The 24,800-nt window shown below is 44.6% G+C and overlaps 1 protein-coding gene across 11 annotated transcripts in view; it reads left to right on the forward strand.

The window, feature by feature from the left end:
- SLIT2 (slit guidance ligand 2) overlaps positions 1–17,382 on the forward strand; it is a 364,105-nt gene extending 346,723 nt beyond the window's left edge. For 6 of the 11 annotated variants that reach the window (XM_057726063.1, XM_057726060.1, XM_057726061.1 and 3 more), the window contains 4 exons: positions 8,668–8,822; positions 13,856–14,147; positions 14,354–14,565; positions 15,628–17,382. In XM_057726063.1, the coding sequence (XP_057582046.1) occupies positions 8,668–8,822; positions 13,856–14,147; positions 14,354–14,565; positions 15,628–15,869 (901 nt within the window). In that variant the 3' untranslated portion in view covers positions 15,870–17,382. Of the gene's footprint in view, positions 1–8,667; positions 8,823–9,962; positions 10,095–13,855; positions 14,148–14,353; positions 14,566–15,627 lie in introns of those variants that run through there. The other 5 variants (XM_057726062.1, XM_057726065.1, XM_057726067.1 and 2 more) reach the window with 5 other exon arrangements.
- The last annotated feature ends 7,418 nt before the right edge of the window (positions 17,383–24,800 follow it).

Here is a 24,800-nt window from a genome sequence, read left to right on the forward strand (position 1 = left end):
CCTTTCCCACTACTGGGAGTTTATCCTAAAGAGATCCCTGAATACACAGAAAGGACGGACGCCCAGGGTAATTCGCTGTGGTGTTGGTTGTAAAAACAAAAGTTAGGAAACAACCCAAGTTGCTAACTAAATAACTCTGGGGCAGCCACACAATGGAATGTACTGTTAAAAAGAAAAAAGGAGTGAGAGAGGGAAAGAGGGGACAAGAAAGTTCTCTATATATGATGTTGTAAGTTTTCCAAGGTCTGTTGCCCAGTTCAAAAAAAAAAAAAAGTAAGGCAGAACCGTGTCAGAGGTGGGGAAATAAAGATGTGGTTTTATTTCCATGTGCTTGCATAAGGAAAAAACTAGGGATAGAGAGGAAAGAGTGGGGCTGAGGCACAGCGTGTGTGTAAGTACCGTTTTATGTCATTCTGATTTTTGAACCATGTGAATGTCATTACCACTCAAAACTAAAATCGAAGTAATAGAAAAGCAGGCGCTCTGAAGACAGCGTGCCTCGATTCAAGTCCCAGCTCTGCCACCTGCTCACCGTGTGTCTTGGGCAGACTGCACAAGCTCTCCGGTCCTCACCCGGTAAATGGAAACAGTAAGTCATAGGATCTTTGCAGGATTGTGGCAAGCATGTTGTGAGGCGACGCGTGTGGAGTATTTAGAGCAGGGCGCGTACCAGACAGTAAGCAGTGATGACGGCTGGGGTCGTAAATTCCTGACATCCAGAACGAAGTCCACTTCCTTTGCTCCGCCCTGGTACGTTCCTAATTTCCTCGAGAGGCGTCACCATTTCTTGGTCATCTTACTCTTAACCTTTTTCTTTCTTTCACCTTCAACTTGAAATTTGCCCAAGGCTTAATTCTGCTCTTACTGACTTTCTGGCATTTGTCCAAATGCCTCTGTCCTTGCTCAGGCCTTATTAGAACATGTACTCGGATGAAAAGTGTTACACTGCTTCTCCATCATTACAACAAAATCCATCAGTATTACCCAGAAGTTGCTTAGGAAATATTTTGTTTGGTTGAATTAAATTTTCAAATCTTGATGTGTTTCCACGCAAAAATACATCACACTAGGGAATTCCCCGGCCTGGCGGTCTGGTGGTTAGGACTCAGCACGTTCACTGTTGAGGGCCCGGGTTCAGTCCCTGGTCAGGGACCAAAGATCCCGTAAGCCACACAGCACGGCCCCAAAAAATAAGTAAATAAAAATTTAAAGAATAAAATATTTTTTTAAAAAATGAAGCTAATGTTTTAAAAGGAATTTTACACATGCTTACCTCAGAGAATTTGTTTGAGTTCAGTTAATTGCATGATTCTGTCCTATATAAGATTTACCTTGGTAAAACGTTGTTTTCCAAAATACGCACTATTTAATGTGCTATTGGAGCTTCACATATGGGAATAATTTTGTACATCAAGGGCATCTTTTCAATCACCTGGTTAATTTTCAACATTGGTGGAAATGGATTTTGTTTATCTTAGTAAAATAAAATCTCTTAAGCTAGGGGAAATTGTCATCCATTATTGTTTCTATTGGGGTTTATTTTTTGGTTTAAAATGTTTGATCTTAGATGTCAGTTATTGTCTCAAATGAATTGATATGAAAACCATTATTTCATGGAATTATGTTTAGATGGAGTAGTTAACAAAGATACAATTGTGTTTAAGAAAATACAAAATGTTGTAATTGTTTATTTTCCTGTAGAACTAACGTGGCATGCACATAGTCTCATTTCACTTCTTACAGCGAGAGAGGGTCGTGGTTTCCTGCAGACATGCAGACTGCTGGCAGGGCCATGCGTGCAGGCAGTGGTGCAGAACCTGCACCAGGGTCCCCTGGAAAGTGTGTTAAAATACAGGGCACTGGGCTCCACCTCTAATGTGGAGCCCCATCTTTTCAGATAAGCCCCGTGTTTTCATTTCTGTAAGTTTTCAGGTGATGCTCTGATCCAGGGACCACAATTGGAGAACCGCTTCTGGAAACAGAATATATTTGAGCTCTGCTCTGGGAGCTGTTGATGGGCATCGCCTCTCATATCCGTGTGCCAAGACCTCCTGCTTGATGTGGTCTTATTGGGAGTACTTTCTGCCATAGTAATCGGCAGATGCTGCAAATCCAGACTCCTTCTTTTTACAGAGAGCCACTTGTTACACATTTGCCCGCACCCCGCTAAGAGGTCGAATCAGCAGCAACAAAGACAACATAAGCTGCCCAACAAGTGAATGGGTGTAGCATAGGGCACACGTGCAGAAGTGTTCCAGTGCTTGGAGAATAGCTTAAAGAGGGACTTGGTAGAAGTGCTATGAATGAATGGATGAGAGCCCAGACTTGAAGCCAGTGTCAGCAGTAGTCCCTCAGACAGGGATGGAGTGACGTTATTTTCTCACGTAAGCTGATCATTGATGGCCCCCTTCAAAATGACTTTCTTTTCATCTAGATGGGCAGAAGCTTCAAAAAAAACATTGTTAATGGCAATTGTATGCGTCTTTCTTTAGGTTCAAATGAATGTCATTTTCCAAACCAGATAGCTTCTTTGGAAACACGGTCAACTGCTGTTTAAAAATTAACAGGTCAGATGCACACGTTACAAAGGTGTAGGGCTGCGCCGTGACTTCATCAGGAAACCCGGACGACCTCAGGGGGCCCGCCCCTGCAGACGGTTAGGCTTGGTTGGCTGCACAGTCTCTGCATTAGGCAACTTACAGGCTTATATTAGGAACAAAAAAAAAAAATAAAGAATTAGTCTCGTTGGAAAGACAGACAGTAGACAGAATCTGTATGGTCTCCTCATTTCCAAAAGAAACACTCAGCCGTTCTTGACATGCTACACGGGAAGGTACCGCTTTTTATCAGCTTCGCAGCTTTGAGCAATTTACCTCACCACACCGTGCTTCCATTTCGTGGGGCGACTTGGAGGCAACTAACGTGGAGTGCCTAGTTGAGTCCTAGGCACAGAGTATAATCATTGGTACTGCCGGGGTTTGTGGATGCTCTTCGTGCTTAGATACCCAGGTACTGAAGAATCAGTACCCAAGCGCGAATACTGTTGCCTTACATGTTATTCCTACAGTATGTTCAAGTGTAGAAGTCTCTTTCTATTTTAGTGCGTTTTTACTTCAATTACGTGCATAAGATCCCCAGGTTACGATGGTTCCACTGACGACTTTTCTTTATGATGCTGCAAAAACGATATGCGTTACACATTATGTTGAACACCTCAGCACCAGCTATTGGGTGTAAGATAGGCTCGGTGATGTATTGCACGACACGAGGAATACAGCCATTACTTTGTAATAACTGAAAATGGAACGTAACTTTTAAAAATTGTATTCAAATCTTAAAAAATCATTATTCTCTACATCTTAAACTTATACAGTGCGTTATATCAATTATATCTCAATAAAACTAGATTTAAATTTTTTAAAATAAAGTTTTGAGGATGGAATAAAAAAAACAATATGCGTTCAGTAGAAACCATACTTAGAATGTTAAACTCTGATATTCTCCCAGACCAGCTGTATGCGGTAGGGTCCTCTCTCATAGTGCTGGCCGCGGCAGCCTCAGGTCCCAGGCTTAAGGCAGACTAGGCTAAGCTATGATGTTCAGTAGATTAAGTGTATTAAGTGCATTTTTGACTTACCATATTTTCAATTTACAGTGGGTTTATAAGGACTTAAGCCCATCATAAGTTGAGGAAGATCTGTAATTTGCTTCAAAATACTTTACTCAATAAGTTTTATTTTATAAAACGTTCTTCTGAAAACTCTTAGGCAAATACATAAATACCTTTAATCCCATTTGGCGTCCCATTCCTTTCCACTTAAAGAAGTGAGCAGGGAAATTTTTTATTAGCATCCGCACTTCACAGATGAAGCATCTTTAGCCGAGAGATATCAAAATGAGGTGGCCAGTTGAATTTACCTGGTTTTTTATTCTTATTCCATTGCACAGAATACGCCAAATACTTGGTGAAAAGCAAGAACTTTGGCTGTAAACTCTTGGAGTTCACATAAGCGAAGTGAACTGTTTATCTTTACTCCGCTGAAATACCTTAAGATTTACGATTGAAATAGAAATATAACAATACGTTTGTTAATGTGTCCTGCAGACATGAAGACAGTCAAAGACAACTTAGGGCCACTCTTCTTTTAAACCTCAAGTTTGTAAACTCTTTTTCTGTAGCAAACCAGGAGACAATTGAGTAACGGCTTTGTTTTCACACATCCACTTAGAAATTCAAGAAAACAAAATCTCGGGTAAGAGACGAGTATAGTAAAATTGAATTACATAATAATGTAATAAATGCAATCTATGTTCCCAGTGGAAAGGCTCACCATTAAGTGGTTCACTTGCGACTTTTGTGAGTCATGGAATACATGGTTCCCTCGGGAGTAGTGAAAGGGTTTGTCAATACTCGTCAGGACCCAAAAGGATGTTACACGTTGCGGGGGGTTAGGTAGGAGATGACTGTGATGGACTGTAAAATCGATAATGGCTCAGTTCTCTTCTGCAAAAACTGGTGTGTCAATCCCTGCTTTCATTTTGAAAGGGTGTATAGACAGAGGACTCCTGGACATCCCCCAGATCTCTGGCTTTAGGAGACAGCGTGAAACACCAATTTAACGTACTCTTAGCTCTGCCCTATTCTCTTCGGGCCCCATACACACAATATCACCTTAAAACCAAAGAATCTCAAAACACTAATTTCACAATACTTCTCTGTTAAAAGGCTGGGCAAGGCCTCACTTAATTCTGGGAAATATAAATGGAATTCAGCTCAGTGGTAATTCTTACCAAGTTCTGGAATCATCAGATTAGACATTGAAAGCTTTTGAGAGGAGAAAAATGTAGTCAGTCTGAATTTCACTTGTAATTGGGAAAATAGAAGCCAAAACAAGTTTCACATCTATGTATCTCATATGCATTCTCATAACCTTCAAACTCTCATTCTAAGATTATTACATATTTTTTCCAATTGAACGATTTTTAGTAAATGTACCACATTGTGCAACTATCGCGTAAAATTAGTTTCCATACAACTTTATTTCTGGGCTATTTGGGAGAGAAACCATCTATTACAGGCATGCCATTTATATAGTGCTAGGTACTCTCCAGGTTTTTTGTTTTAAAAGTGATGACTAATAGTTAGTCTCGTGCTCTAGAACCAGACAACCTGGCTTCAAATCTGTTTACCACTGGCCGTTCCCTCTCGGGTACCCTAAGTGCCCAGATTTAGAGTGTGAGCCTTAAATGAGCTCTTGCATGTAAAATTTTGGCCCATAGTAGGTGCTGTGCAATTCTTTGATCTTATTACTTGCATTTCCCTAGTGAGGAAAAGAAAGCAGAGAAGAATTACCTGAAGTCGGAGTAACTCAGTGTCACCACATCTAACAGGAGTTAGAGCAAGCTGAGCAAGACGTACCTCCCAACACTGTCTTTCAGAATATCACAACTGAAAACTCTCAATTTTTTAATAAAATGCACCTTTTGGATGCCCTGTCCTCAGTATGCCTGAAGGATCTTGACTATCTGTAACTGTAATCCAGTTAGTATTACTAAATAAACCCTGTGTGTGATTCTTAATGCAATTCCCTCTTCTTTAATTTACTCAATATGTATTTATTGAGCATTCACTATTTACCAGACACTCTGCTGGGTACTTTAAGGAAGAAATAATAGAGAATACATGGCCCCTGACTTAAAGGAACTTGCAGTTACTGGGAGTTAAAGACATGTACTCAGGGAAAAAGGAAGAAAGAGAAAAGAAAAGAAAGGAATAAAGGAGTAATAAGTAAAATGAGTGAATAATGAAACTACCTTCCTCCAGCTTCCCAGCTGAAACACTGCTTTACAGTGTGCGTACTTCAAAGGTGTTAAACCTTTCAGTTACACTGCACCAAACACCATCATCAACGACATGCCTAGATGGACGGTCTGAGACTGACGTGTGACCACGAACCCGTACCCTAGTACAAATGAGTCCTTTACTTTGTGATTGTAAAGGGGGGAAAGGGGGCCCCATTTTAAATATTTATACATTAAATAAGGCCGTTGTTCACCGAGCATTCATATAAAACCACTTAAAGAGTTGTATATGATGACAAAGGAAAAAGCAATTGACCACCACCTTCTCTGTGTGTATCTTTATATTAATGTTTTACTTAAAACTTCTAATCATTTGAATATGTTCCCAAGGAAGTTATTATAGTTCTGGCAGTCTTTAGCATTATCTTACAATTAATATTAAAAATAAAGCCTAATTCAAAAAGACACATGCACCCCAATGTTCACTGCAGCACTATTTACAATAGTCAGAGCATGGAAGCAACCTACATGTCCATCAATGTATGAATGGACAAAGAAGATGTGGTACATATATAGAATGGAATATTACTCAGCCATAAAAAGCAATGAAATTGGGACATTTGTAGAGACATGGATGGACCTAGAGACTGTCATACAGAGTGAAGTGAGTCAGAGAAAAATATCATATATTAACATATATGTGGACTATAGAAAAATGGTACAAATCAACCGGTTTGCAAGGCAGAAATAGAGACACAGATGTAGAGAACAAACATATGGACGGGGCAGAGGGGTGTTGGGGTGGGATGAACTGGGAGATTGGGATTGCTATATATGCATTACTAATAAGAAAAAAATATCAAATTGTACACTTTAAATATATGCATATTATTGTATGTCAGTTGTATCTCAATAAAATAAATAAATAAAGCCTGTCTAATTTCTTCCTGAAGAAGATTCTGAAATAGCCTTGGGTTATTTATATGGTGATGGTGGTGACGCTGGTGTCACAGATGGTGATGCTAATATCTAGCGTTGAACCTTGCACTTTCTATGGGCTAGATGTTTTGCTCTGCATTTTAAAAAATCATTTCATAGGGATAGACCTCAGATTAACCATCGGAGCGGGGAATATTTATTAGCATTTACTGAAGAGAAGATTGAAGTTTATTAGCCATTAAGTAACTTATCTAAGGTCAAACAGTTAATAAATGCAAGGCCAGCATGCAAATCCAGGTTTGTCTGACTCCAGAATCTGTGTGTTTAACCAGTAGTTGGTGTTACAGCTCAGCATGTCCCTTTAGAAGACAGTCATATTTAAGACCACTAGCAGTTGGTATGCAACTTTATTCAGAAAGTATTTTCCTTGTATATTGTTTCCTCTGTTGATTTTAGTCATACCAAGTGTTGGGATAATTAAATGTGTAAAAGGCAAAAATATTGATTGGCACATCTAACATTTTTTTTAAAGATGATATCTGAAACAGGTTATCAAAAATCCCTGCACACGTGGACACTTTTAACTACTTAACACCAGAGAACGTCACGTGTTTTCACAGCTCTGCAGAATGGTTTATATTGTTGTCAAAGCACAAAAACGTTTTATTCCGTGTCAGCAAACAATGGAATATGATTAGATTCCCGTGGTGAGAACCGTGCAGAAATGTCAATACATTTTTTCTGTTACTTTCCAGGACCTGTTTGCAAATTTAAATATCAATGCCTGGAAATTTAAGCAATCATCTTGCGTAGGGAGTATTAGATATTCACAATCTTCATTATATGCTCCCATATTTCCTGTTTTGAGCCCTTTTTCCAATCTTTTGAGTCAATTTCTCAGTATACTAGTTCTTTAATGTTTGCTCTTGGTCCTGTGTTCTTTGTTGGTCCTGTTTCATTAGTCCTGTTTGCATCTTTCCCTGACATAACACTTGTGTTAAGTTGGCAGCCACCCTTTAAAACGTACAGCGCCTGCCTGCTAATTGCACCCAGCTTCATTTTCAGTTGTCGTTTTCTATTTACCTAAGTTTCTTAATCGCTTTTTTTTCGTCCATTTTATGAGTTTTCGTAAGCCCTCTCAAATTTTTAGAAGGCAGATGTAATGATTGTTGGACCTGGCCCTTTAAAGTAGTAGAAGAGAAAATGAAGGACCATTCTCATCACTAGACTCCCTCGGTATCACTGTGTTAGTTAAGCATTCTATTTAATCTGTTATTCCCACTTCTCCACGGAGCGTAATCGTCTGCACGGTAATATCATTTGATGGACATCTTTCTGAAAAATGCAGAGGAAGTGAAGGAACATTATCAATTAACAAATGTCATAAAGTGCAGTGGTCCTGTCACGTTGGTTCTTCCTGTATTTATGTGTATGTTTGATGCTGAGAAGTGTTACTGTGAAGTGCTTAAGAGTGCAGAGACAAACGATCCCCAGCATCAGTGTCTGGAAGGTATATGTGACACGGGTGTAGGTGCCTTGTCTTTTAGATGCAATTTGGAGTAACAGTATCTGAACAAATGAAACTTTAGTGGCATTTAAAATCAAATGCATAAATTATGCTTTGAAGTTTCTATATACTGGGAGAATGTGATTGGATAATGATAAAATTTGTTCATTTCCACTTCTCCCAATGGGGGAACAAACTTATCTTGTATTTTGTATTACCTAAGAAGTAAAAAACAATTGTATCTCCTTGAAAATATCTTTTATTTTAAAATCAGCTATTGGTCTTTATCTTTATTAATGTTAGGAGTATCTTTTCCCAAAAAGAGCTTATTGGAATTTGCATTGTAACTCCTTTTCTTTAATAAATATAAAATTGGAGGATCAGCTAAGTGGTTTTTTTTTGTTTTTTGTTTTTAATAGCGTGGAGACGATCAATGATGGAAATTTTCACATTGTGGAACTACTCGCCCTGGATCAAAGTCTCTCCCTCTCTGTGGATGGAGGGAGCCCCAAAATCATCACCAACTTGTCAAAGCAGTCCACTCTGAATTTTGACTCCCCACTCTATGTTGGAGGTAAGCTCTTCTCTAAATTCCGTGGATTCCCTAAACCCTGTGATTCTCGTCACAGACTCATCCTGAAGTGGTTGATGCCTGGTGCCATGGTCACTGATCAGTCACTGAAAGATGGCCTGGGACTTCCCTGGCGGTCCAGTGGTTGGGACTTCGCCTTCCAATGCAGGGGTGCGGGTTCCATCCCTGGTGGGGAAGCGAGGATCCCACATGCCTTGCCGCCAAGAAACCAAAACATAGAACAAAAGCAATATTGTAACAAATTCAATAAAGAGTTAAAAAAAAAAAAAAAAAGATGGACAGTAAGGATAGAAAAGAAAGAGCCCTAAAAGCCCTTAACAGGTGATAAGAGACCATGCTGTAACCCTGGCTCTGGGTCTGACTAAACCTGTGGTTGGGGTGAAGGACATGACTGTTTCTGTTGTGTGTCACATGCTGGGTGATTTGCACATCATATAATCGAATCTTATTATTTGATCTGGTGTATGGGAAGAAGAAAGCTGGTTAGAGGTCAGATCAGACAAGACGACGGGGAGTCGAGTGTGACGCAAACTGAAGGGTGCAGGACCCACCCCAGGTCCCTTCAGGAAGTGAACACTGCCTGCTTCCGTCGGGTGTCGCGGTGCCGGCATGCCTCTGCTACTTGCAAACGCGTGTACAGGATGGGATAATTAGTAATGAAATCAAATGAGTGAGTGAGCACATTAAACATACAAATTGTATTGGGACAGCAGGAAGTACTTCTGTGAAGCTAAGACCTTAAGGTGAATGAACGAGGGAATGGTGGAAAGGTTGGTTAGGGCCTGGGCTGACAGAGTGAAGACTCGACGTTTCAGCGACAAGAAGGCGGGTGAGTGAGTAGAGGAGGGGTGGAGTGAGAGCACAGCCCTGAAGGAGCCCAGAGCAGACCGTGCAGGAGAGAGCCTGCACTTCTGCCTCTATCTGGAGGAGAAAATACATACTGGAGACAGAATTTCAAATTTCAGGCAGAGGACTGAGAAAACATATGATGCTGAATTGAGTTGCGCTGAGTTAAATGACCTTGAATTGAGGTGAACTGACTGATAAAATTAACTCCTTTTACAGATAAATAAGCTAAAGTTTCTGAACAGGTCCGTGTAACCAGTTTCTTCACCGTGACAGGTATTTTCACGCAGTTCACATCATTTTCACAGTGACAACCTTGGGATGCTGCCGAAGTTTCTTATCCCCTCAAAGCCTTCCCTAAAAGCATGTTGGGAAATGTCCTGAAATTCCAGAGCACTTCTGCTGTTAATCACGTCAGCAGTAGAACATCTGAACACTTTGGTAGAGTTTTGATTTTTTTTTTAAGCAGTTAAAAGTCTTTGGCTCAAGTCCGTCAATATTTAGTGAGCCCTCCCCCGTAAGCTGAGAACTGAGTTAACAGATGCGTGAAGAGTACAAAACTGAAGAAGAAGGATCGCTTCTGTGCCCAGGGGAGTGGGGGAGGCCGTCACATCTTCATGAAACCGCAGGGCCTTGTCATAAAAGTATCTCACATTAAGATCATGCAGCAAGTTGACTGATGTGCTTGCTTCCTGGGAATCACACTGTGGGATTCATGAGCAGGCAGAAGCCGTCCATTCTCACCTGCGTGGCCGCGGACGGTGGTTGCTTTGGGGTGGGGAAGCAAGTCGCAGATGTTACCTGTGGCTGCAGAGGAAAGAAATTCTGTGTATTAAGCACATGCTGTGTGCTCAACGCAACACTTCTTTTACAGTCTTGACCCACAGAGACTTGGGGAAGGAGGTGTGATTTTTTTGTTTTATAATCCCTGAGAGACAGTCTCAGGGACTTCATAGACTGTGTCCAAGTTCACAAAGCTATGAAGTGATAGAGACCTCGTTTGAGTTCAGGTCTGTCTGACCCCAAAGCCACCTGCGTTGCCGCTCACTTCTTCATGTGGAGCAGAAAAGGAAGCAGTCTGAGTTCTGTGGCTTTTCATTTATTTCTGGACTTGTCCTTCAATTGATTTTAGTATGTCTTCATTAGAAATCATTTCAGTAAAATGTTTAAGACCCCTTTAGAATGTGGTGAAAATAAAAAGTACAGAATGGGAGTGCTTGGGCCAGAACATTTTTCCAAAGAAGGGGAAAAAAACGTTTTAAATTAGTACTGAGGAGTGCTAATCCTTCTAAGGGTAGGGGGCCTGGAAGATTCCAGACGGCGTCTTTTCCCACTTCCAGCCAGCCTCACTGCCAGAGAACACACTGGGCTCACTTCCTTCCCACCCAGAGGACAGTCTCAAGGGTAATTTGGATTTGAAAAATAAAATGCAGTCCTAAGACCACAGCCCTGAATTCTTTATGGTAAAGGCAGGAGAACCTGAATTAGCATAGGAGAGCAAGGTAAACAAGCTCTCCTTTTTCTCAAAGTCTGCCAACAGGAACACTCCCCAAGGGAAACAGCCCAGAAGTGATGCATTTCATGCCTTAGGTCCTTGCAGGAGTATTTTCTAGCAAAACAGGGAGGCAGCTTTCCCTACCCTTGGGTTTCCAACTACCCATGATATAGGCTTTACTTAATATAAAACAGTGTGATCTCTATGTTTTTCTGTATAATAGTCCAACCAGAACCTATATTACTTAATGGGATTTTCTTTTAAAAGTAAAGACCTGCACAGAGACCCCTCTGTGCATCACAGATCTTCTCCTAATGCCCCCATTGGACAGAAGACATCAGTGTTGACACTTGGTCCATTTATTGTCGTTTTGAAACATGTAGAGCTTGTTAAGGCTAAAAACTATCTACTAAGTTACCTGTTGTTTGATAGGTTGAATTCCAGCTATGGTGCATGGTATAGAGGAAAGGCTGAAGGAAAAAAACCATGAATCTATTTCTGTTTATCAGTTAAGACTTAGTTCCCTGGTCAGAAGCCTCCCAAGCACCCGAAAAGGTTGAGTGAGGATAGTTCTTGACTTTGTGGTAGCCTACTGAAAGTAACTATATGTGTGATGTAGCAACACTCATTTACATATTACTACAATCCAAGCTCGACCTTTATCATTGTTCCTTTGGAAATAGAAGGAACACATTTACTCATTGCTTCTCCCTGCTGTGGAACTTACTGGGTTTATATTTAGTCTGATGTGCACATAGGTTTGTTGTGTGGCTAACTGAAAATAGTTTTGGAAGAAGTTCTTTTTTAACCTCTGAAGAAAGGACCATCAATGTGTGGACAGTGAAGTCCACGTGTTTTTGATGAATGCATATGACTACATGAGAAGAACGTACCCCCAAACAAAGACTTCCCATTCACTAGTCCTCTCCTGGAGATGCAACAGCACATCCTTTTGACCCCGCTTTACAAAGCAACCCAGTCACCAGGGCCAGACAGACACAGACGGAAAACTTGAACTCATGACCTTCAAATCCAAGACCCTAATTCAGTACCTGCGAAAGGGTGACCAGGACCGCCTGCCGCAGAATCACCTGAGCTTGCATGTCGGCACGGAGACTTCTGTGCCCACCCCTTCCTCCCGGGTTACAATCTCAGGTGAGGGGACGGGGCCTGGGACGCCACCTGCTCGGCAGCGCCCCTCTGGTGGCTCTTAGGTATGACAGGCTTGGAAACACCCACTCTGGTCCGTCTGCTCATGTTACAGGTAAGAAAACTGAGCCCCAGAGAGGGGACATGCCTGGCCCAGGTGCACACAGGCCAAAAATGCAGACGTTGACCTCTAGCCTAGCAGTTTTGGATAAGCAGCTCTCTGACTTTGGTGCCTGCTAGACCTCCAATGGAGCTCCTCTGAATGGGAAAGGAAATGCTGCCCCGAGGCAGGCCAGAGAGCAAGTACTGTGGTTCTTGGTCTTTGTAACCAACAGACCCTCTAGAGAGGGAGAGCCGTGGTCTTTCCCAGCCTTGACCCTCCAACCAGTAGCTCAGAGTCCAGACGCAGGGTCGGTGTGAGAGCGGAGGGGCCGGGGGAACGGATGGTCAGCTGCTCTGAAGGCCTTGGCTCCCTCCCCTCCCCCACAGTGACCGGAAGGGGTGCCTCGTGTAGGATCCCATCCAGGAACGATTTCAGGGTCTGGCTTAGGCCCTGGAAAGATTCCTTAGTTTTGCCAAGGGAGGGTTACCAGATGACTGTCATTGGTGGACTGAATACACACACACACAGATTGCAAATCCTGGTTTTGGAGGAATTTCTTTTATAGTCCGAACGTCTTGGAATATGAAGGTTTCAACTCTTAATTAGCGGGGGGCCGGGGGGAAGGATGTGAATGAGGTGCTGTCCTGATAGGAAGCAGGGGTAAGTTTCCCAGACACGGACATCCACAGCTGAGCCTGGGACATTGCCAGTGGTGAGCTGGACTCACTGCCAGCTTAGACCTTGGCAGGACCAAACCGTGACCTGAGATTGGGGGAGTTTGTCTCATCGGCTTAATTCTAACCCAGTCTCACTGGTTGACGCTGAGCGTGTCGCCCAAGCTCTCCGGGCCCGGGCCCTTCGTCTTTAAGGGGCAGGACCGGTCGGGCATCCGTGCAGCTCCTGGCTTCCGGGGGGTGTGTCCGGGTCAGGAGGTGGGTGTGGAGGTAGACGGGAACATGAATCCCTCTCCCATTGCTAGCCTTGCTTTTAGTAAAGGGGCCCTGATTTTAGGTTTTATAGACTTATGCCTCCACATAAGGGTTTAAAAAAAAACATGTTAAAAACTAGAGATTGACTGCCAGTGACCAAGGTTCTTTATTCTAGGTGTGCATTAGAATTGCCTGGAGCATCTTCCAAAAAACAAAAAGAAACGAACGTCCCTTCTCCCTCCCCCACTCCCCCAGGATAAGCTGATTAAATCGGTCTGGGCTGAGGTCCCGAGCATCAGTGTTTCTTCAGAGATCCGGTGTGTTGTGATGTGCAGCCAGTTTGGGAACCACGGGACGGGATGCTTGTGCTGCCTGGTTCTCCGAGGGAAGAGTCCCGTGGACCCCTGCACCAATGGAAGAGCTAAGAGGGCCCAGGTGGCCCTGGGTGGGGAGCCCCAGGGAGCCTGACCTCTGCCCCGATGTCCCTCCGCAGGCATGCCCGGGAGGAACAACGTGGCCGCAGCCCTGCGCCAGGCCCCCGGGCAGAACGGCACCAGCTTCCACGGGTGCATCCGGAACCTTTACATCAACAGCGAGCTGCAGGACTTCCGGAAGCTTCCCATGCAGACCGGCATCCTGCCCGGCTGTGAGCCGTGCCACAAGAAGGTGTGTGCCCACGGCACGTGCCAGCCCAGCAGCCAGTCCGGCTTCACCTGCGAGTGCGAGGAAGGATGGACGGGGCCCCTGTGTGACCAGAGGACCAACGACCCCTGTCTTGGAAATAAGTGAGTTTGGGCTGCTTGGTAGTTAACCTGCACACTCCAACCCCAGAGAGGAAAGAAGGAAGGGGCTGGGGGAGGGGGGCGGGGGGAGTCAGTCCATTAGCACTGTCTCCCTTATATTCCATCCATCATCCTCCCTCCGTTCGTACCCTCTCTGCCTGACCCATGCCCCCCCCCCCCCCCCCCCCCGCGTTCCTCCTCCACTACAGATGCGTCCACGGCACCTGCCTGCCCGTCAACGCCTTCTCCTACAGCTGCGAGTGCCTGGAGGGCCACGGGGGCGTCCTGTGCGATGAAGAGGAGGATCTGTTTAACCCCTGCCAAGCGGTCACGTGTAAGCACGGGACGTGCAGGCTCTCAGGACTGGGGCAGCCCTACTGCGAGTGCAGCAGCGGATACACGGGCGACAGCTGTGATCGAGGTAAGCCGGCCCGGCCGGGCGCCTCCCTCTGTCTTAGCAAGCCAGGAGGGGCCCCATCTTTGAAGAGAGAGAGAGAGAGGGGAGAACACAGAGAGGGGCGCCATGTGAGGAGTGCCATGTCTGCGCTGCTTGTAGTTGCTGCTGCTGATTTACTTCCCAGCCTTAGGAGGGCACAGGTGTGAAAGGTCCTAAACCGCCACCGCAGGATACCACGTGGCCCTCGCGTGTCTGCTCACCCTTGATTTGCTGTGAAACACCCCTTTGCCCTTATGCGGAAGCACGTTTACTTACCTTTACCTGATGTTCTCATCCATATAGATTACCGATTCACCTTCTGGCCCAGAGCAGAGGATGCTAATAATTCCACCCTAGTTTTAGGACAAAATCACCTTTGACCTTAGCATCCGCTGACTTATCGCAGTAAATTATGCAGGCGAGAGGGCTGGAAGCAGGCCGACGTCTCAGCCCGCCTCTTTCCTTCTCCTGTGTCTGCGTGATGAGACTGTGCTTTGCCTCCAGCTGGCAGGGATTGTGTCGTGTGTATCAGCAGGATGAGATGAGAGGAACGTGCCCGTGGAGGCTTTCCGCAGATGTCTCTTGTTGAACTAGTTCATACTCGGGTAATGTATGAGGTTAGTGGAATGTTACTTGTATTAAGTAACAGATTGAATGATATTAAACTCCAGGTCTAATACATTAAATTGCACAGCCTCTGAAATGGCGCCCTGTGGTAAACAAAACCAGCTGTTAGTAGCGTAAAAACAGAAGATGTATATTTTTGCTATAACAGAAAACCCAGGAATCCCCTTTTCTTGTCAGTCCAAAAGCGTAGTACGTACAGTCACGTATGTAGCATTCCCATGGCGCAACATAAAGGCCAGGAAGAAGTGCGTTTCAAAGCACGGAAGCCCGTGATAGGGGACAGGAGCGTAACCCTGGAAACAGGCCGTACCCACAGGAAGCCGGAGCCGCGTCTCCTGGACTGAGCGGCAGATGCGCCGCCGCGTAGCCCGGCTTACGGCGACTGCCCTTCAAAGGCGTGTGCTTCTCGCCCTTTTCTAGAAATCTCCTGCCGCGGGGAGCGGGTGAGAGACTATTACCAGAAGCAGCAGGGCTACGCCGCCTGCCAGACGACCGAGAAGGTGTCCCGGCTGGAATGCCGGGGGCGCTGCGCGGGCGGCCAGTGCTGCGGCGCCGTGAGGAGCAAGCGGCGGCGGTACTCGTTCCAGTGCACCGACGGCTCGGCCTTCGTGGGCGAGGTGGAGAAGGTGCTCAAGTGCGGCTGCGTGCGCTGCGCCTCCTGAGATGCGCTGCGCCTCCTGAGATGCGCGCCCGCCCCGGGACGCCGCGGGCGCGGCCCGCCGCTCTTGGACTCGCGGATGCCTCGCAGGGGAAATATTTGAAATATATTGTACAATACAGAACGGGCTTATTTTTATTATGAGAGCGAACACTGATTTTCTGCATTTAGAAAAAAAAAAAAAATGAGTGAATGAGGGCTTCCCCCGCGCTGGAGAAGGGTCGAGAGTGGTACGCCCGCAGGCATCCGAGCACTGACGGACCCGTGGGAACTTGGGTTCATCCCGGTGACCTGCCGGAGCCCAGCACAAGCACACGCCCAGGGGAGAGACCGGGTGCTCTCTGCCGACGGCCGGTGGCCCGGGGCGAGGTCCCCGCGCGCTGGGTCCCATCTGCGCGGTTCGCGAGCACAGACCGAGCACACGTGTGCGGGTGAGGGCGCGAGGCGGAGGGCTGGCGCTCCAGCGCTCACGGCCAGAATGAATGGATGAGAAGTATCCTGTGCAAAATATCAAGTATCCTGAAGACCTGGGTTCCGTTCTCGAGAGGAGACGAGAGAGTGCTGAAAGAAAATGTATCTTCTTTGTAAACCTCAGCATGTTAGCAGGAGAAGCACACAAAAGTGTTTATCGTTTTTCAGTATTAATTTTTGTAATATAAATGACAAAGGAGATGATAAAGAACCAATAGATTATTGATAAATAAATTAGTAATAATATGAATTTTTGTTTCTATGAGTTCTAAACAGCCCTATACAGTATTCGGTTTCAATGAGAAATATTTATTGTATCAAAATACGTTGTACTTAACATTTTAGGCCATCCTTTTGCTGTTTCTCAATGCTTTAATATATATTAATTTATAATTGTCCTGATATTTTTGTACATTTTTCAAGCTTAAAAATCAGGATTCTCTTGTGGGTTTTTTTTGGCAATAGTACTAACATAGGGTGTTGCCTTGGGGTAAATATGTGTTGATCTGTTTGTTTACCTTGACATCTGACCGCTGGTGTCACTGACCTACTGGCCTCACTCAGGACACCTGCAGAGGGTGTGTAAAGTCTACGCGTGAGACGGTCATTGTACAGAAGGAAGCGCCCCTCTGCAGCCTGTCCTCGCAGAGCAGAAATGGTGTGTAGCAATCAACACTAGAAAAGTAGATCATCTTTTACAAATTAATGTTTCCTTGACGTTTTTTGCCCTTTTACCGGGGGTGGGGAGGGGAGAGAAAAGGCTGTAATGTCAAGAACTGTGATTTTTTTTTTCCCCAAACAATAAAGCTCCTTTATTACCTTAATGTTCCCATGTTAACATGTTTGCTGCTAAATTACCGTGTAGAATTGATAAGGATTTATAGTGGACTGTGCTCTTCCCTCACTCAGATCCCAGGATACCCTGTAAAGAGGCAGATGTTTCTTTCCAAAAACTTTTTTACAAAGAAAACTAGACGTACATGTATCATTCAGTGTGCTTTGTCTTTCTCCAGACTAACATCAGTTACACTACTGATGTTTGCAAATTAAACAGATATTTACTTCATGAACAACTTGTCGGTTTTCTTAGAACCTGCACGGCATGTAGAGTCCGCTTCTTAAGAGTTTCTTAATCAAGGCAATGCCAGAAGAACGGAAGGAAACGTGCCCCTGTTTGTTGCCAGGAATTGGTTTGAGGTTAGCATACTGTCACATCTGGGGACTTTGGGACGGCCGCATGAAAGAGATGGAGAAAAGAACACATTCTCGGCTAAGGAAAAAAGTGCACGTTCAATTAATTTCTTCCCCCAGAGTATTATAAGATGAAATCTAACTAAACCAGAATGGTATTTTTGTTTTGGTTGTTCTTTTCCCCTTAATTAGAACCAGATGGAAAATAACAAAAGACAAACAGAACCTTTCTCCAAAGGTGCTCTCAGGCAATGCCTAGATACACCATCCAGAGCAGGGAAACAGCACTGGGTGGGATGTGAGTCCTCACCGCCGGCCAAGAGTTCTTCATTTCCCTGTAAGAGAATCATGTGTGCATGAGCGTGCGTTGACACACACGCGTACGCACACGCGTCTCCCAGACACACATGTCCACTCATCTCTTCACTCTTGTTTACAATGTCTGCACTTTAATTATATAAATACTATCAAGTCATTGTAAATCATGCTCGTTGGTTGCTTTTCTTCAAGGGTTTGCGTTATCTAAATAGTCACTGTTTCTAGAGCGTATCATAAGGCAGGCGCTACGCCATGGGCTTTATATGAAATAGCCGGTCCGTCTCCCCCTACAGACCTGGGGGGTTTGCGCCCCTCGTTTTCCACAGGCATAAACAGCTCGGAGCTGAGTTCCAGTTCGGGCCCTGCAGACCACATGGTCTGTGCTCAAGAGATACAGGCAGAAGCTCAGTAATTACCACCCTCTGCCAAGGGGCTTTCTTGTGCCTGGGAGCCTCATTTCCCCACAGTTATTCGCTGTGCTGATCATGGCGATTTAAGTAATCTGCATTAGAGACTTTGTTTTTGTTTTTTCAGGGAAAAAAAGTGACGTATTCGTAGTTTACAGACTGCTATTCTTTCTCCTTCCTGCTTATAAAGACACAGAATAGAATTATGTTTGCCTGGAATTCGGGCTGATTTAACAAGTTTCTTAGAGGATTATTTGCCTCATGGTGGGACTACTTTCTGTAAGACCCCTTCTTTGAGAAATTTGAACAGTCAAATAATTACTAGTAAACGAGACAAATTAAGGACAATCATTCATGTTATGAACGGCTGCGTACTTACAAAGCCTTGACCATAGGATTTCTTTAATAGGAAACTACTTTGGAGTATTTCCAACAGGTGCAATATATTAAAACAAAAGCATTTTGCGTATTTCAGAATCAAGGCTGCTCCACAGAGTAATGTGTATTTTTAATCTGAAAAGAGAAAAGTAATTCAACTTCCCCAATGTGTTTGCTTTGAAGTCTCACGTGAGCGAGGCGGTGCCGTCAAGGAAGTGCCAGGCAGATCTGACGTGTTCAATGTAAGATGTTCATTGAATAATAACGATCTCCATCTTCAGAATCTGTGTTCACCACAGATCTCCTGAAATTATTTCTAAGCAATAATAGAGTAACCCCGGGTTTAGAATGGCTCTGAGCGTTTTCTTTTTGGATGGCTTGCTTTGTCAGCAGCAGTTCGTTCTGGAGAAATGATGGAAACACTGTGGAAATCGATTCAGGACTTAAAGGTCCTGAGTGTTATGGTGTCATCTGCCTCATATAATGACCATGATTTCAAAAGCCGTGTTTGTAAAAGTCTATAGGCTATAAAAGTATGTGAAGCTTTATATAAAGGATGTAAACCTATATAAAACACATAGCTGTTTTCATCCTTAATCCTCTCTTGAGTACTCAAAGGTGACACAAATTTTTATTTCCCATCTCCGATTATGTACCAGAAGCTATGCTAAACTTCTGATACATCGTTTCAAATGAAACAGATACTGCTTCTGTCATTTTAGGGCACACACTCCACGCATTTGGAGTTGAGGTTAAAATATGCAAATGACTAAACGCATACATAATTTTAGATTGTGATAACCTCCCTGAAAGAAGTTATGAGGTACTAGGAAAACGTATAGCAGGGGAGCCAATCAAATACATATTGGGAGTTAGGAAATGCCTCTGTGAGCAAGTAACACTGGAGCCAGTGGTGAAGGATAAAGTAGGCTCTGCGATGGAAACAGATGTAAACATGTGAAGGTTAAGGCTGGTGTGGGGCGGGGGGGCGGTCTGTACAGAGGACGCAGCCCGTTTGTAGGCCGGAGGAGGGAGAAGACGCTTATGTAGTCAAGGGAACAAAAGAAGTTAATGTGGTCAGAGTGAGGCATATATTTATTTCATGTGTGTAATACAACAATGACCATTTTCTGGCTTTATTAACTCACTTCATCTATTTTTTTTCTTTTGAGCGTCTGTTTACAGTGAGCTTTTTAAAGTGCCAACAAAAATGGGTTCTCATTGTAAAAAAGCAACTAGTTAGTTATGTTTAATGCTGTTCCAAACGAAATACCTCTGAAGATGCAGAAAATATGCACACTTACAATAGCACTGGAAATTAATATTTCTGGAATCTCAAAGGAATTTTCATGAACTCAGACGCTGATTAAGCTGGATTAAAAGAAACAACTGCTGGCCAGTCCGTGCTTTGAAACTCATGAGCATTCTTAGCTTTGGACACCAAGGCCAGAGACTCAGGAAAGGAGTCACCTGGAGAAACAGCAGAAGTGCATTAAGGGTACCCTTTTGTGAGGATGTCAAGGGCTGTTTCTCCAACCAGTGAGGTAAAATCGTTCTCCACCTGCTTGGATTCTCCAGTGCTCAGTAAAGAAATCAAAACAGTGCAAGAAATACTACGGAAGGCCAGTGGCGTCACATTGAATCTTGAGAGACGTCGTCTCTATAAATAAACCATTGTAGATGTGGATGGAGCCTAGGAGAGCCACGGTAGCAGTGCGTGCTTAGAATAATGGGAGAGAGAAGTACTTTATCAATTCAGAAATTCAGAGAACAATTGCATTATCTGGGCTCACTATTAAGCAAATAATGTGGTTTGAGCAAACGAATGGTGGTGGGAATGTACAGGCCACATTTGGAGGTGAGCGCTAAGAAGGTCAGAGTTCTTGTTGGCCATAGAAGTTTATTAAGAGTGTCTGAATAAGAGTGATTTGTTGAGAGCTGAAGTATGGGGATTTCAGATGGGTAGCAGAAGGTAAAATCAATGATCAGGTCTCTATTTCTTAAGTATAAAACAGGTAAGAACCAGGAATAAAAAAGGGGGGGTTGGATAGCAAATGAATTAGAAGAGGCTGTGCAGAGTGAATGGTTAGAGTGGGAGAATTAATAACTCATGACGAACTGGGTGTCTGGCAAGGAAGAAGGGGAAATCAAGCATGATGTCTTTTGAGCTTGTCTGTGTCTGCTTTTTCTAAAGCACAGAAATGGAAATCTGGGTTTAGCGGCAGCGTGGTAATGGCATAGGGCTGAAAATCGCTGGGGGCTCAGAGTTGCTGACCTGGGAAGCTCCAAACTCCCCCTCTCAACCCATCTTCCACTCCACTGAATGAAAACAATACATTTTTCTATGTCATATCTTTAATATCTTTAATTAAATATCTTTAGTCAGCTCTTTTGTCGGATAATATCCAAACTCTTCACTGTGGTGTCCCAGAGTCCTCATAAAGTGACCTCCCTAAACCGTTAATATATGCTCTTAGATTGACAAGTTGTAGAACAGGGTATTTTAAAACAAATTATGGGCTGGGATGTCTAAAACTATAGGTATAGAATTCATCCACATAGAAGTGGTTATTGAGGCCAAGAAAATGGATGGGCTAATTTAGATACTCAGCGCAATGAACTTGACCAGAAGAATAAGACCCAACTTTAGATGATACTCACGGTATGAGGTGGTCCCAGAATGGACATGAGGAAGGAGCAGTTTTAATCGAATGATGGAGTAGTAGCTGGGTAGCCACGGGGAGGAACGGGAGTTATGAGGAATAGACTTCCCTCTGAATATGTCCGATAGCGAAAGAAGAGGTGAGTCAGGATGCCAACTGGAAGAGTTGGTAAGGTCACGGGGCACGCATTCAGTGGGTCAATAAGGGTTGGTTTATCCCCTGCAGTCACAGCTTGTGAAGGTGTGGGGCAAACACTTGAAGTAGATACTGGAGGAAACGCTGAGGTCTAAGCTGGGGGAGCAAGACTACCCCAGCGCGCCTCTTACGTGAGCGAGTTGAACACTAGAGGGTTTTAGTGGGGTGGAAGGAACAGGATTCCTGAGAGCAAGAAGCCACAACGTTGCTGAAACAGAGTGGAGAGCGGACTGTACGTGCACGCCACAGCTCTCTCCAAATGGGCCTCTCCGTTGCCTCTTCCTCCCACAGAAGGGAAATAGAGGACGTTGCAAGCGCTGTGTCCAGAGACATAAAGTTCAGCCCAGTGGAGGCACTGCCGTCTTGCATTTGAAACTACCTTGGTCTTTGTGTCAATATGTGGGTGGCTGAATTTGGATTCCAGAGAAAAATCAAACATAAAAAAAGCACAGGCACAAAATGAGAGAGTGGGAGAAACAGCCACGGAGACAAACATCTAAAACCCTGGCTGTCATTAATCTTACTCGCTCGCCTTGAAATGGCCAGAGCTATTTTCAGTTTGTTCAGATAGATTGTGGCAGAGAGATTAAGTGACTTGCCCAAGGTCACACAGTCCAGGTCTCCTGACTCCAACCGTAATGCGATATTGATTTTACTGGAATTGATGGGCAAAGTCTGTGTGTGTCCTCATAAGGTAATACCAGAGAAATGAGTATTTCTCAAGGGGAGTTTTTTTTTTTTTTTTTAGAGTGTCCATGAATAGCACTCACTCGCCCCATAAAAACACATTAAAATCTTCTGCATACCTCTCATTTGGCAAAGAAAAATAAATAGTCCTTTCTTACGGGAATTGTCTTTTAGAAACTGAGCCCAGAGAGATGGAATGAGTTTTATGCGGCTGCTGAAGGATTTCGGGTCATCCTTCTGGTCAGGTGTGCCTGGATTGAGGGGACCACCGGGAGCAACTGAATTCTGTTGCTAAGACAGCCACAACGACAAGATGGAACATGCCCTTGTCCCGGTTATATCAGCCGCAGAGTCGCAGCCTGGACTCTCTCCAGCTCTCAAGGCATTCTCTGTAAGGAAAAAAAGAGAGACATGAAAAAGAACTAGAGAGACACTTCTCTTTGAGCAGGCACGTCTGATAACATGCCTGTCCACAGTTTCAAAGCCCCGCATTGTGCCAGGAAGGAGAAACATGCACGTGTGGGAACTGCCTGACCTTACAGTTACCTGCTCCTGCTTGGTTTCTGCTCTCACAGTATCAACATTCAGTTGGCTCGACCACCAGTTCTTACTTTCAATTACATCTCTACGTTGATTTTTCCATCCCTATTATTCCTGCGTTAGCGACAATTCTTCCCTTCGGATGTCTGTCAGCTTCTTTCTGGAGCTGTGAGGTGAGCAGGAACGCATTTCTGAGTGACATGCACGACACTCCGTTTGATTAGGAAGTAAATCTCTTATCATTTGGCAAAAAAAGCCTGGCGGTCTCACAGCGCAGCGAGTGAAGTGGAAATCCCTTTTCGGTCTCATGTCATCTGATTTTCCTTTTTTCCTCTTTCTTCTACATGGTTTTCATATTTTAGAACAGGAACATAGGCCTTCACCAGCAGGAAGGGGAGTCTGAGAGTGAACGGGGGAGTGTAGGGATTCTCATCACAGCCGCAATCGCAACGCCGCACACTCAAAGGCCAAGGGTGCAGAGAGGGAAGAGGCCTCGGCAGTTCGCGGGCCAGACCTAGGTCTGCTCCTCTTGGCCCCGATACGTGGGGACACGTGTGCGCACACACACACGCCATGTGCTTTCCTAGAACAAAATTTCACCGATAAACTTACTAATTCAAAAGTCAGAATAAATTAAGGAAAGCCCCATGATATCTGGTCATCTGAGCTTTTAGCCCCTTCTGAAGGACCTCCATTTGCAGAGATTGTGGAGTGCCCACCTCAGAGACCATGCGAACTCATTGGCTCAGAGGGACAAACAGGCTTCCAGAAACCTACTCCTCCTTCACGTCGGAAAAAGGGCAACACGACGTTACTCAAGGAATTGCCTGAGATCCGGATCTAGGAGAATAATAGTTGCACCTTTGTGTACTCACATCTTCTTTACCTGAATCCTATTCTTTTTAAAGACAGAATCTCCATACGTGAGGAAGCCATTTCAGTTGTGACTGTCATGGTACAATACGAAACTGACCAGTGAGCTCACCGTGAGAAAAGCACCACCTCTGGAAAGACATCCTTGGCCTGAGAATATCGAGGGGTTACTTTCTCAGGGCCCTTTTCCTCACCTCAGCTTGGATCTTCCTCCTTTCACATTCCAGTTTGATGAAACTGTGTATCCAGCCCTTGTCGTCGGGATACACCGGCATGCCCTAGTGCAGCTCACGTCCCCACCGTGGCATATCTGCCAGAAGCGCTTCAGGACCAAACGCCTCACCCTGCCAGCTGCTGGGCCCGCTGCCATTGGACAGCCTTTAGCGATCAGACCACTTTGGACTTGCCGAGCTTAAGAGAAAGCTCTTTTCCAGGGTCCCACACTCTTTCCAGAGGGCGTGCATTTCTACATGTAGTGGCTAGAGGATGAGGGCATGTAAATGCCTGATCCCCTCTCTGCAACGTGGGACATTTGTGAAGGGCCACCCCAGCTTCAGAACTCCGCATGGGATTAGCCAAAACCTTCTTTAAGACTGCATCACGATGCCACGTCTCCCTCTGCCCACACCTGCTTCCTTCCCTTCCTTTCCATGGGTGGTGATTCTACAAACACTCGCTCGGAAGCCTTCCGGTGCACTGCCAGCTTCCTGGGGAGCGCAACCTGGAAGGCACCTGTCTCCGAGTCAGGGAGTGACCTGAAGATGCAGTGCAGCAGCGAGATGAGGCCTTGAGGCACAGAAGTGCAAACTGCCACTTCAGGGAAATCAGGGAGGTAACGGAGGGGCATCCCTATTGATGAGATTTGATGGCAGAGTGGCAGCCTGCTTGAGTGAGCCAGTCCTTACTGCCTGAGCCCCCACATGGTTAGTGCCCTGGAAACTGGCAGGAAGTTCCTTCTCATCTGTCCTATACCTTGGCCGCAGTTTCACACTTACCTGTCAACAAGGGGTCCAGGTCGCTGTCTTACAGACTCAGAACCCCAATACGTTCCCTTTCATCATCTGTTTTCAAGCTCATGCAGTCTCCTCATTCAGCCTCTCAAACATAAAAAAAACAAAAAACAAACAAACTATTACCACCTCCTCAAATGGCTTGACCTTGGCTACCCAAAGGCCTCCTATAACTCAGGATGTTTCACTCTTCCAGGAGCAA

The sequence above is a fragment of the Hippopotamus amphibius genome, chromosome 3 (assembly GCF_030028045.1).
Source record: "Hippopotamus amphibius kiboko isolate mHipAmp2 chromosome 3, mHipAmp2.hap2, whole genome shotgun sequence".
NCBI lineage: Eukaryota > Metazoa > Chordata > Mammalia > Artiodactyla > Hippopotamidae > Hippopotamus > Hippopotamus amphibius.